Raw genomic sequence first — 14,009 nt, forward strand, 5'->3', positions numbered from 1 at the left:
AACCAAAGACAGCATTTGACCACAAGAACCTGATATCAACTGTAAAGCATGGTGGTGGAAATATTGTGGTTTGGAGCAGCTTTGCTGCATCAGGGCCTCGGCAGCTCACCATCTTAGAATCCACTATGAATTCTTCATTGTACCAGAGGGTGCTTGCGGATAATGTTAGGCCATCTGTCGAAATGTTGAAGCTCAACCGAAGGTGGACCTTGCAATATGACAATGACCCTAAACATACCAGTAAATCCACCAAGGAATGGGTGAAAAGAAAGAAATGGAGGGTTCTGGAATGGCCAAGTCAAAGCCCGGATCTAAATCCCATCGAGATGTTGTGGGGGGATTTGAAACGAGCTGTGCATGCAAGAAAGCCCTCAAACATCGCACAGCTGAAAGAATTCTGCATGGAGGAGTGGGCAAAAATTTCTCCCAGTCGATATCAGAGACTGGTAGACAGTTATAAGAAACGCCTACTTGAGGTTGTTTCTGCCAAAGGGGGCAATACCACCTATTAGAGCCAAGGGTGTGCTTAAATAATAAACAATACTACAATAAATACTACAATACTACAATACTACAATAAATATTATTGCTATATTGCTATATTATGGTTGACCATATTATTATTTTTATATTATTGCTATTATATTGCTATTATGGTTGACTATAATATTTTTATTGCTGCGATATTATGTTGCTATTATGGTTGAATAAATATTATTGCTATATTGCTATATAATGGTTGATTATAATAATTTTTTAATATTATTGCTATTATGATTGACGATAATATTTTTATTGTTGCGATATTATGTTGCTATTATGGTTGAATAAATATTATTGCTATATTGCTATATTATGGTTGACTATAATAATTTTTAATATTATTGCTATTATATTGATATTATGGTTGACTATGAATGCTATTATAATAATTATTGGTTGACAGCTTGCTCCAGACGGCGTGAAATGGCAGGGAGATGTCGGGTGACATCACTGAAACTCCTTGTTCGAAATCCAGGCATCCATCCATTGCTAAAATAAAGAAAGACCGTCTAAGGTAGAGTGGTCACAATGAAAACCAAACTAGGAAGCTGAGACAGACAAATTAGAGAATTCATGATACTTGAGGTTCACAGCAATGATACATTTTATGACTTTACTTATTATGGGGTGCAAGCCTGGTGTTGGCTTAGCGGTTAGGGTGCTGGCTTGGGATCCTAGGATCCTGAGTTCGAATCCCGGTCGATCGCTGAATTAACACCAGGGCGGTTGACTCAGCCTGTCATCCTTCCAAGGTCGGCAAATTGAGTACCAGCTTGCTGGGATGAATGATCCCGGTGTGTACCCCAGTTTAGAATAGGTACACCATATCCCTGCTCATCGTAAGAGGTGATTCAGGGTTGGCGTCAGGAAGGGCATCCGGCCATAAAAAAAAACTGCCTCAAAAAGGGAACCATGAGGTCATCGGGCCCGCAAGGCTAACCCCCACTCTGGCGGGGAAAAATGACCTCAAAACGATCATTCATTCATTCATATTCACTTATTATGGGGTGCAGGCTGATAAGTCTATACTTAAGATGATGTGTTTGGCATCCTTGTGACGAAGATCGATTCTAATATCTTTCCATCACTACTGCAGATAGATGTTTGAAAAGTACTTAAGAAAAAGGAAAGAAAATCGGTGGTGTGCAAAGATTTTGAGGATCAAGTGGTTGATGCTAACTACACCTGAGGCTGAAGATGGGTGGAGGTTTTTTTATACCATATGTTGACGAATAAAGCAACATTCTGACAGTGGGGCATGGGACAAGAAGGGAATATAGTAATGGGAATGAAGGAACAGGAGGCGGAGACGGAAGATGGTTGGAAACATATACATACATATATATATATATATATATATATATATATATATATATATATATATATATATATACATACAGACTTGGCATTTAATATGGAATATTTTTTTTGTGGGGGTGAACTTACTTTTCAAGATGTCTTAGAACCAAAAGTTCATTGGAATTATGTTGAAATTATTCTAGATTTTGTTAATGTGACCTTTAAAAGAAACAAAAACCACATTTGACATTTCGAAACAAATAAATCGATCCTTGAAAGTGATGTAAACTGATATCGAACTCAATTCATGGACAGTACTGTGTTAAACTTCTGTACGTTTTCCAGAAGTATCTCTTTATTTTGCACATTAGCCAATTTTTTTTTTAACAAAAACAAAAGTTAAATTATGACTGGGATTACGGACAGTAAAATTACAGTTCAATACTTCGTGTAACCCCCACGAGCATTCAGGAGAGTACGTACACGTTGAGGCATGCTGTTCACGAGATTTGCCAAGCTTTGGACAGGAATCGCTTGCCATGCAGTGACAATAGCCTGCTGCAATTCACGCACAGAGGTTGGCTCCTGGTCCAAGTGGTCGATTTGACGCGTTAATTCTGCCCACAAGTTCTCTATCGGATTCATATCAGGGGACATGGCAGACCACTCCATATGCTCTACACCACGGTCAGCAAGAAAGAGTTGGATCATGCGAGCACGATTGTCATCTTGGAAGACAAAGTTTCCTCGAAAGGCTGCACGAGCAAATGGAAGCAATGTTTCTTCCAGAATGGCCCTGTACTTGAACTGGTTCAGGTTTCCATTCAGAACAACCAGGTCAGTTTTGCCCCCTGCATGAAAAGCAGCCCAAACGGTCACCCCACCACCTCCAGCTTGGACTCTTGGCACTATACAATCTTTGTTGTAGGCTTCATGCACTTGTCTGTGCAATCGGACGCGGCCATCTTGACGACAGACCAGAAATCTACACTCGTCACTGAAGAATACATGATTCCAGTGTCCTGGCTGCCATTGACGGTGCTCTCTGGCCCACTGCAATCGGCGCTGGCGGTGTTGTCTGGTAAGGCATGGCTTTCTCAGCGGACGCCTGGCACGATAGCCTGCTTGAACCAGTCGTTGGTTGACTAGCCTTCTGGATACAGGCACATTTGTCAGTTGCTGCCACTCAGCCCGAAGCCGATTAGCTGTCTTGGTACGGCCATTGCGGACTGACCGGTGCAGCTGGCGATCATCTCTCCTTGTGGTTCTGCGGGGACGTACTGGCCTCGGTATTGGAGTAGGGACACCCCTCTGAGCATTTCGTTTCAGGATCTTTGACACCTGACCTTGAGTGATGCCATACTGCCGAGCAATAGCACACTCTTTCATGCCATAATTTCATAAAGCCACCACTCCATGACAAACAGCATTGTCGAGTTGACGGACCATCTCCAGAGGAAGCGACAATAACTTTTGGAGACGTGCAGCAGTTGTTTTCCACGAATACAGAACGCAACAACCCTTGTATACCCGACTGTAAAGATAATCGGCAAATGCACCTGTCCGTACATTTTGCCACGCCACCTGTGATATAATCCTGTTGTTGACCTCTTGCTGCGACAGACAATCAGTGACATGGTTCTTTCAACAAATAAATCATCAAAGTGTAAAACAAACTCACCAGATTGAAATACTGAGTTAAGAAAGTAAACCCAAGTCAAGAAAAAAAAAATATTCCAAATTAAATGCCAAGTCTGTATGTATATATATATATATATATATATATATATATATATATATATATATATATATATATATATATATATATATATATAAAATCAATACAACAACAACAACAGGCATTTTAAGGCCATTTTCTCTGCAAGTACGGGGGTTAGTCTTGCGGTCCCCATGACAATCTTCTCCATTTTGCCCTATTATCTGCATATCCCCTTGTTAACCCCCTTGCCTGCATTTCTTCTTCCACTATTTTTAGCCACGTCTTTCTCGGTCTTCCCCATCCTCTACTTCCTTCCACATTCATTTCCATCACTCTTCTCAACCAGTCACTTTCATCCTTCCTCAACACATGACCAAACCATCTCAACCTGTTTCTCTTCACAGCATCCATCATCTTTCACAATTCATCATTTGTCTTCCTCTCTCTCAACGATACTCCACACATCCACCGAACCATTCGCATTTCCACCCTTTCCAGCCTTCGTTGCTGCTCTACCTTCAATACCCATGTCTCGCTCCCATAAATCATAACACTTCTCACAAGTGCAGCATACACCTTTCCCTTCAGCTTTAACGACACTCCCCTCTTCATCAGCACGCCACTCATCAATATGTACTATTCATATACAGTCAGAAACCGCAATTTGTGGTCCCAACATTTGCGGACCCTGTGTATTCGCAGTTGATAAAAAGTGACTTGCTTCTACATTTGCAGCCATGTGCTTCTCGTATTTGTGGTCCCAACATTTGCGGACCCCGCGTATTCGTAGTTGATAAAAAGTGAGCTGCTTCTACATTTGCAGCCCTGTTCTTCGCGTATTTGCGGTCCCAACATTTGCGGACCCCACGTATTCGCAGTTGATAAAAAGTGACCTGCTTCTACATTTGCAGCCCTGTGCTTCAGGTATTTGTGGTTTTCGTGGGCGCAAAAAAAATAATCTCCCATGAGCCGCACACATGACACTGAAAGCATCTTTGCACGTCATGCATAAAACCACTTCCAGCCACGCATAAACCATTTCCCACCGGCTGTGCTCATTACACTTCTAAAATCATCTTCCACATGTCAGGCATAAGGCCTCTGTAAGCCCAACCATGCGATTCGACATTCCTTTCGCGGTTTTTGCAGGTTTTGCAGTATTCGAGGTTTTTCGCGGGCATATTCACAGTTTTTACTGACCTGCTTTGACATTTGCAGCCCTGTGGTTCACATATTTGCAGTTTTTACTGACCTGCTTCGACATTTGCAGCCCTGTGCTTCACATATTCGCAGTTTTTACTCACCTGCTTCGACATTTGCAGCCCTGTGCTTCACATATTCACAGTTTTTACTGACCTGCTTCGACATTTGCAGCCCTGTGCTTCACATATTCACAGTTTTTACTGACCTGCTTCTACATTTGCAGCCCTGCGCTTCACATATTCGCAGTTTTTACTGACGTGCTTCCACACTTGCAGCCCTGTGCTTAACATATTCACAGTTTTTCCTGACCTGCTTTGACATTCGCGGCCCTGTGCTTCACATTCGCAGTTTTTACAGACCTGCTTCGACATTCGCGGCCCTGTGCTTCACATATTCACAGTTTTTACTGAACTGCTTCGACATTCACGGCCCTGTGCTTCACATATTCGCAGTTTTTACTGACCTGCTTCGACATTTGCAGCCCTGTGCTTCACATATTCACAGTTTTTACTGACCTGCTTCGACATTTGCAGCCCTGTGCTTCACATATTCACAGTTTTTACTGACCTGCTTCGACATTTGCAGCCCTGTGCTTCACATATTCACAGTTTTTACTGACCTGCTTCGACATTTGTAGCCCTGTGCTTCACATATTCACAGTTTTTATTGACCTGCTTCTACATTTGCAGCCCTGCGCTTCACATATTCACAGTTTTTACTGACGTGCTTCTACATTTGCAGCCCTGTGCTTCACATATTCACAGTTTTTACTGACCTGCTTAGACATTCGCGGCCCTGTGCTTCACATATTCACAGTTTTTACTGACCTGCTTCGACATTCGCGGCCCTGTGCTTCACATATTCGCAGTTTTTACTGAACTGCTTCGACATTTGCGGCCCTGTGGTTCACATATTCGCAGTTTTTACTGACCTGCTTCGACATTTGCAGCCCTGTGCTTCACATATTCGCAGTTTTTACTGACCTGCTTCTACGTTTGCAGCCCTGTGCTTCACATATTCACAGTTTTTACTGAACTGCTTCGACATTCGCGGCCCTGTGCTTCACATATTCACAGTTTTTACTGACCTGCTTCGACATTCGCGGCCCTGTGCTTCACATATTCGCAGTTTTTACTGACCTGCTTCGAAATTCGCAGCCCTGTGCTTCACATATTCACAGTTTTTACTGAACTGCTTCGACATTCGCGGCCCTGTGTTTCACATATTCACAGTTTTTATTGACCTGCTTCGACATTCGCGGCCCTGTGCTTCACATATTCACAGTTTTTACTGACCTGCTTCGACATTCGCGGCCCTGTGCTTCACATATTCGCAGTTTTTACTGACCTGCTTCGACATTCGCAGCCCTGTGCTTCACATATTCACAGTTTTTACTGACCTGCTTCTACATTTGTAGCCCTGTGCTTCACATATTCACAGTTTTTACTGACCTGCTTCGACTTTCGTGGCCCTGTGCTTCACATATTCGCAGTTTTTACTGATCTGCCTCTACATTTGCAGCACTGTGCTTCACATATTCGCAGTTTTTCATTGGATTTTTGATTTCTGTTATGAATCACGAAACTGCCAGGAACATATCCCCCCTTTTCCCATTCAAACAATGCCCCCAAATTCGACATTTGCGGCATTTTCCTGGAACGTATCCCCAACGAATGTCGGGGCCTTACTGTATGTATGTATGTATGTATGTATGTATGTATGTACTATGTATGTATGTATGTATGTATGTATGTATGTATATATATATATATATATATATATATATATATATATGTATATATATATATATATATATATATATATATATATATATATATATATATATATATATATATATATATATATATATATCAAAATGTGTGGAGAATGACCAGCACTCCCATTCTCCACTGGATAAAAATCCTGCACAGGCCGTAGCGTCGCTTCCAACCCGGAAGTCTCAAAACTAGCAAGACAGGCGAAAGCCAGCCAGATGGGGAGCTAGCGGAGATGGGGGAGAATAGCAGAGCAGGAATGGAGAACACTAATGCTGATAACTTTGCAGTAGAGAAACTCACTTTTCCTCAAGAATACTCTTTAACAAGGTTAGAGAATGTAAAGGAATTCCTTTTCAACAACATTGAGGATTCAATAGGTATACATAATCATGATTAGGTTATAGAAAGTCATTTTTGCATTATTATTTTACATTACAAATGGCTCTTTCCCTCTTCCCTTCAGTCAAGGGGATTTTGTGCAGCAATTCATTTTCATCGGTAGCATTATACTGCTCATCCCAAAATACCTGACAGTTTAAAGGAGTGAAAAACATGTGATAGTACACTGTGCACCTGTTTGCTTCTGGGTTTTTTTCTCCATATTGATGTTAGTTGGCCATTGAAAATGCTCATCGGTATGCCTACTGGTATAACAACACCATCATGCTCTCCCGCCTTTCCACATACCCATCCACATTTACAACAGGCCCTCATGCTGCTGCACAACCAGATCCATACACTGCGTAGCATGGATTTTGAAAGTTGTCCTAACGTAACGGACCTGAACCTAAGCTTCAACATTCTGAAAAGCAACCGCGTTCACCCCACAGCTTTCTCATCTCTCACAAACCTTCTTAACCTGGACTTGAGTGGAAACAGATTCACGGATTTTCCTCCTGGTCTGCCTGAAAGTCTGCAGGTGCATGTGATTTGGTAAAAACAAACTGTTTTTTAAAAAACCCGATTGTTGTTGTAATATCAGGATGGGTTGTCCAAAGTTCTGCAGTACGTAAGCTGTAAGCTGTTTGCAGCAAAGACTACAAAAAAGTAAGATACCGGTACCGAATCAGTTTAGAACAAAGCTAAAGCTCCTCAACACAAGTGTTGGACAGCTTTACCTTATGCAGGTACCCAAAGTCAGCTGGCATTAAGTTTTTGCTCTCATTAGCACATCACCTTGACCAATGCAGATTGAGGTCCTTGTTGGACCAAAGATGTACATCAATGCTTTAAGCAATTCAAAATGAGGTAATGAAGGAATCTTAAAAACAATAAGTTATCAGGATGACGAACAGTAGTAATAAGAACGTCTGGTTGTGAATTGTCCAGGTAGTAAAGTTGGAGATGAACCGCCTGAAAGCCATTCGGGATGATCAGCTTGCGGCCTTTGGCACCCTCAAGGAGCTCCACCTGGCTACCAACCTGCTCTCCAGCGGCAGCCTAGGGCCCAATGCGTGGAATGGCCTACATAGCTTGCAAGTATGGCGAGCAATCACTTTCCGCAGGCAATTAACAAACTACCAACTTGCTTCAGCCATTCACACTCTGTCATCGAACTGCTTCTTGCTTCCCACATGGTATGAAATTGGACTATTCAGAACCAACACCACGATAATAAAGGCTTGCGTGGAGGTTCCCCAACCGTTACATGCTCTTGTTGACTGGAAATAATCAGAAGTTGGTTCGCAATATATTTAGAGGCTCGATGGCAAATTGGATTTATTAATATCCCATATTTATTTTCACATTATAAGAGTGCTTTGGTAAGAATCCGCAACAGGGTTATGGACTTCCTATGCCAAACTGGGCAATGTTAGAAATGTAACAAAAGAAAATGTTCAAGAAATTCTAATCCACTATAGCAAGTAAAACAGAAGACAGTCCTTGGTGTTCCTGCATTTTAACATGTCTGACAAGTTATATCTGCATATAACACACACACACACATTTCACCATTGCCAACATTTTCCCCAGTCAGCGATTTGCGTCCATTACTTGAATACTAAAGCACAATATTTCGATCAAAATATGTAATCAACTTCATGAATTTTAAGCTACATTGAAGTATCAAAATCGCTCAAATTGTGGTTTTAAAGGTGTCACTCAGAGCAAACACTCCAACCAGAGCACCGATTACTTCCAATCATCAGCAAGGCCATGGAATCCATCATCGTAGTTGATAAGAAATCCTTACTTTTCTCTAAGAACCTCATCTCAGATCATCAATTTGGTTTCAGAGCAGGTGGACCTGCAGCTTCAACTCAGCCAACAATGGACGGAAGTTCTCTATGTCAGACCAATTATGGCTGGAATATCACTTTACTGATGACATCATCCTTATCACCATATATATCTCAAGGGGAGTTGATACATGTGCCAAGTACCAAAAAAATTTCGCTGAGCGGTTTTGGAAAAAAAAAAGTCCATATTTTTCCTTGAATCCAATAGGGCTGCCATACCATGTGACCTATGACATAAGAGTTAGCAATACAATATTGTCCATGGGGAGTCCCTCCTATGTTTCACATTGATCAGACAAGCGGTTGCAGAGAAAAATTATTTAAAGCGAAAATAAAGGATGCAGAGAGACACGCAGACAGACGGGGGCATTTCAAAGGTCTCGCATCCCCTTTAGGGCGAGACTAATAATATTGTTGCGGATCCCGGGTCTGTCGACGTACTAAGGGGGTGGGGGTGAAGTTCCCGTTTCGCCACAGACCCCGGGTCCACGGGCCGCCGGCCATGACGAAACTCGCGGTCGACGGGTCGCTAAGCAACTTCAACTGCCAATCACCCAACCACAGGTGAAGGGTTATTGGTCACTACCCAAATACCTTCAAGACCACGTGGTTAGAAAGACCAGGAATTGAACCCCCCCTCACGATTTCACACCTTATTCCAATCGAGTGCGCTGAGCAGTTTTTGCGGCGGTGTGAATCACGGTGTTATGCTGCGTGATTTATGGACCTAATTGAAGAGTCAAATTCGGTTCGAACTATGCTGGGCCAATGGGGGAAAGGAGTACGAACAGGTTGAAAGGAAACAAAATGTACACGTCTTTTATTTATTATTCACAGAAAAAGGACGAGAGCAAACTCGACTATTAATTCTTTCCTCTCTAAATCCCAACAGGCGCCTTGCACACACACGGGGGGTGAATCGCACAGGTTAACTCGTTCCGATAGATGGGCTGACGCGGACTTGGGTTCGCCAGCTTCCGCGCGCAGCTCCCGGGCCGTTCAAGAGGCGCAGCTTGAAGAAGATCCGCAAGACGAGCCGTCGCGTCAAAGTCAGCACGAACGACGATCCAGGTCGAGGAACGATTCAGCGCAGGAAGGACGAACCAGCACGTCGGACAGCCAGCTTGAAGGATGACGACGAGAGAGGGCAGTGAGAGAGCCCGAAGTGCGATGGGCACCGGTTTATATCGGGTCGAAAGGCTTTCTAGAATGTTCCACGGCCTCCCATTTGCCGAGGTAACATTGGTAGTTCGCTGGTGAAGTGTCCACGACCTGATTGGTTGCTTACGTGTCCACGACCTCTCATTGGTTGTTTGTGTGTCCACGATCTCTCATTGGTTGCCTGCTGGTAATGTGGGCGGTTCTTTTAGCCACGCCTACCACAGTCACGTTTGATCATGTGGACTGTGCTATGTAGCCACGCCTCCCTGCACATGAACCAACGTTTGTTTAACTATACGAAGGTTTGAAATCCTACCTAACTCAACGCATATCTGCTTTAATTACTACACAATGGGAAGGGAGCTAATCTTTACATTTAATAAGAAATCACTGACTACTGCAGGCTACATGTTGTCATGTAATTAACTGGAGGGGGGGGGGGGGTGGAGGTTCTTTTATTGCAAAACCACAACAATATATTAGTTCCCGTACAAAAAACTGTGATGCAAGAGCACCTTTTAGGCCCATCAAAGTCAGCAATTATTACCAAACGACTGTGGTTGTTTGTCCATTTTCTATCCTCGAGCTGAAATGCTGAGCGTCAAGCAAGGAAGCAACACGCACCATTTTATAAAGCTTTGGTGTGACTCAGACGGGTTCAAACTGCCACATACAAGACTCAGAGTAGACACTTATGCCATCAAGGCTGGTCTGAAACAAAACACTGAGGACTAAATTACAAGTTGCCTTGCATTGTGGGTAAGATATGCAAATTGGGAGGACTTGATCATTTCAAAGCTAGTTGTGCTGTCCTAATTCTTATGCCAATGTATAGCTTCGGTTGTCCCAATATCACTCATTCTACAATATGTAACCATATTTTTTATCTTATTTTATCAACAGGTTCTGGACCTGTCCCACAACTCATTGACAGAAATACCAGCCAAACTTCCTCCTTCACTGGAATACCTGCACCTGGAAAACAACTACATCAACCACATCCCAAACACCGCTTTCCAACAAACGCCCAAGCTAAGAGGCATATACATGAGGTAGCTACAATACATACTCTTATCATTTGACACAGATTTATTAATTTTCAACTCACAATATTGTTTTCGTGCGTGGTGTTGGCTTAGCGGTTAGGGTGCTGGCTTGGGATTCCCTAGGATCCTGGGTTCGAATCCCGGTCGATCGCTGAATTAACGCCAGGGTGGTTGACCCAGCCTGTTCATCCTTCCGAGGTCGGCAAATTGAGTACCAGCTTGCTGGTAATTCCCTGTGTGTCGCAAGAGGTGACTAACCGGGTTGGTGGTAGGAAGGGCATCCGGACCATAAAACATTGCTTCAAAAAGGGGACCACGGTGCCTGAAAAAGGCCAACCCCAGCCCTGCGGGGAAAAATGGTCTCTAATGGTGGTTCTTTGTTCTTCTTCACAATATTGTTTTCGTGCGTGGTGTTGGCTTAGCGGTTAGGGTGCCGGCTTGGGATCCTAGGATCCTGGGTTCGTAATCCCGGTCGATCGCTGAATTAACGCCAGGGTGGTTGACCCAGCCTGTCATCCTTCCGAGGTCGGCAAATTGAGTACCAGCTTGCTGGTAATTCCCTGTGTGTCGCAAGAGGTGACTAACAGGGTTGGCGGCAGGAAGGGCATCCGGCCATAAAACATTGCTTCAAAAAGGGGGCCACGGTGCCCGAAAAAGGCCAACCCCCGCTTTGCGGGGAAAAATGGTCTCTAATGGTGGTTCTTTGTTCTTCTTCACAATATTGTTTTCGCATGTAATTTTACTGAAAAGGATCTGATCCTATTAATGGAATAATTCAATAACTACAATAATAGTTCATGGATTTATTGCTGGTTGAAAATACGGAAAGACTTCCAGCACTTTGAGCCAGTCGTGTTTCTATCATAAACAACGGTTCCTCATAAAATCCATTGAAAATTTAAACCCTTTTATGGGCAATGTGCAGATGTCAAATTGAGGAAGATTCAAACTACAGAAACAAAACTAAAGAGTTCATAGAAGATCTTACCCCACGTCATCTTGAGGCAAAAGGTCATTGGGTGGGGTCTACGACAGGTAAATTTGATTGGTCGTGATGATGTAAAATGCCATAATATTTTGTCCAAGTACTGCTATATGGAAGGTTTTTGAAAGTTCCAAAAATATGACTTGTGCTCTGCAGTGTTGAATTGAATTACTAAATTGAAATAAAATAAATATTTTAAAGGTTGTAGAAAAAAAAATTAAAAATCGGAAGTTTACCGCCATTGATGCAGCGTCTTTTACACCCCTTTATTTAACGCGTTACATTCGTTTGTTCGTGCCTGTTGTTTGTCTCCTTTATGACGTCACAAAAAACAGTGACGTGGTCACCTTTATTACCTTGGTATAGAGATTGGCATTGGCTGTTGAGGAAAATTAAAATAGAGAAAAGAAAAATAAATGAAGAATGGATAAGAAGAGAAAGAAAGGAGATGAAGTGTCTGGAAGGAATGGGAAGAAAAGTGATGGAAAGTAAGGAGGAAAGAGGAGAGGTATGTTTGTCAGGTACAAGGATGGGCGAGTAAAGTGAAACATTCCATCATGTTTGGGCATAATATAACAAATTAATAGCCCAGAAATAGTAAAAAAATTTTGGTGAAAAAGGGGTGGATTTTTCAGAAGCATATGCGAGAAGAAGGGATGAGGGGAGATGGAGTTGAAGGAGTGAGGCAAACATGGGGAAGTCATGAACATATCACAGCACAAACACAGTTGTCTCATGGAAAATCACACATCTGCCTCCAAAAATATTTATTTGGAAATCACCGATTTGCATTTGCTTGAAAATGCAATGGATGTGGTGACAAATTTGTTTTATGATGAATGAATGAATGAATGAATGAATGATCGAATTAAGGCCATTTTCCCCGCTAGAGCGGGGGTTAGCCTTGCGGACCCCATGACCTCATGGTTCCCTGTTTTGAGGCAATGTTTTTATGGCCGGATGCCCTTCCTGACGCCAACCTTTGGTCACGCTCTTAGGATGCGCAGGGATACGGTGTACCTATTCTAAACCGGGGTACACACCAGGATCATTCATCCCAGCAAGCTGGTACTCAAAAAATTTTGTTTTATGATAAAATATCGTAATTCTCCATCCGAGCATATTAAATATGGCAATTCACTGGATGTACGTATATGATGCTCTTGATTGAGGGGCCTTAAATTTAAAGAAAAAAAAACAATTATCCATTATATTATCAGATAGGAGAGCCATAAAGAAAGTGGCAAAATGCACAAAGGAAAAAACAGAATAGAAACGATTGACACATCAACAGTCACATGAAAATACCAATCACAGGGACATGCCGCATCCTAAATAAGGATCTTTAATATGTTTAAAGTCGTAAAGCTAGTGGGGGATTGGTGGGAGAGCTTAGAGGGAATTCTAATCTGGGCCCAACTATAAACCGTCACCCTAGCCTGGGTTTGAAACTCGCCCAAATATTAAACCGTCACTCTAGCCTAGGTTTGAAACTCGCCCAAATATTAAACCGTCACCCTAACCTAGGTTTGAATCTCGCCCAAATAGAAACCGTCACCCTAACCTGGGTTTGTATCTCAGCCCAACTAGAAACCGTCACCCTAGCCTGGGTTTGAATCTCGCCCAAATAGAAACCGTCACCCTAACCTGGGTTTGTATCTCAGCCCAACTAGAAACCGTCACCCTAACCTGGGTTTGTATCTCAGCCCAACTAGAAACCGTCACCCTAACCTGGGTTTGTATCTCAGCCCAACTAGAAACCGTCACCCTAACCTGGGTTTGTATCTCAGCCCAACTAGAAACCGTCACCCTAACCTGGGTTTGTATCTCAGCCCAACTAGAAACCGTCACCCTAGCCTGGGTTTGAATCTCGCCCAAATATTAAACCGTCACTCTAGCCTGGCTTTGAATCTCGCCCAAATATTAAACCGTCACTCTAGCCTGGGTTTGTATCTCAGCCCAACTAGAAACCGTCACCCTAGCCTGGGTTTGAATCTCGCCCAAATAGAAACCGTCACCCTAACCTGGGTTTGA

The 14,009-nt window shown here is 42.8% G+C and overlaps 1 protein-coding gene across 1 annotated transcript in view; it reads left to right on the forward strand.

Moving 5' to 3' along the window:
• The window catches only part of PODN (podocan), a 95,862-nt gene that overhangs the window by 65,515 nt on the left and 16,338 nt on the right, over positions 1-14,009 (forward strand). The window contains exons 9-11 of the mRNA XM_068110854.2: positions 7,250-7,462; positions 7,873-8,022; positions 10,848-10,996. Coding sequence (XP_067966955.2) covers positions 7,250-7,462; positions 7,873-8,022; positions 10,848-10,996 — 512 coding nt within the window. The remainder of the gene's footprint in view (positions 1-7,249; positions 7,463-7,872; positions 8,023-10,847; positions 10,997-14,009) is intronic.

The sequence above is a fragment of the Myxine glutinosa genome, chromosome 1, assembly GCF_964187855.1.
Source record: "Myxine glutinosa chromosome 1, kmMyxGlut1.1, whole genome shotgun sequence".
Lineage (NCBI taxonomy): Eukaryota > Metazoa > Chordata > Myxini > Myxiniformes > Myxinidae > Myxine > Myxine glutinosa.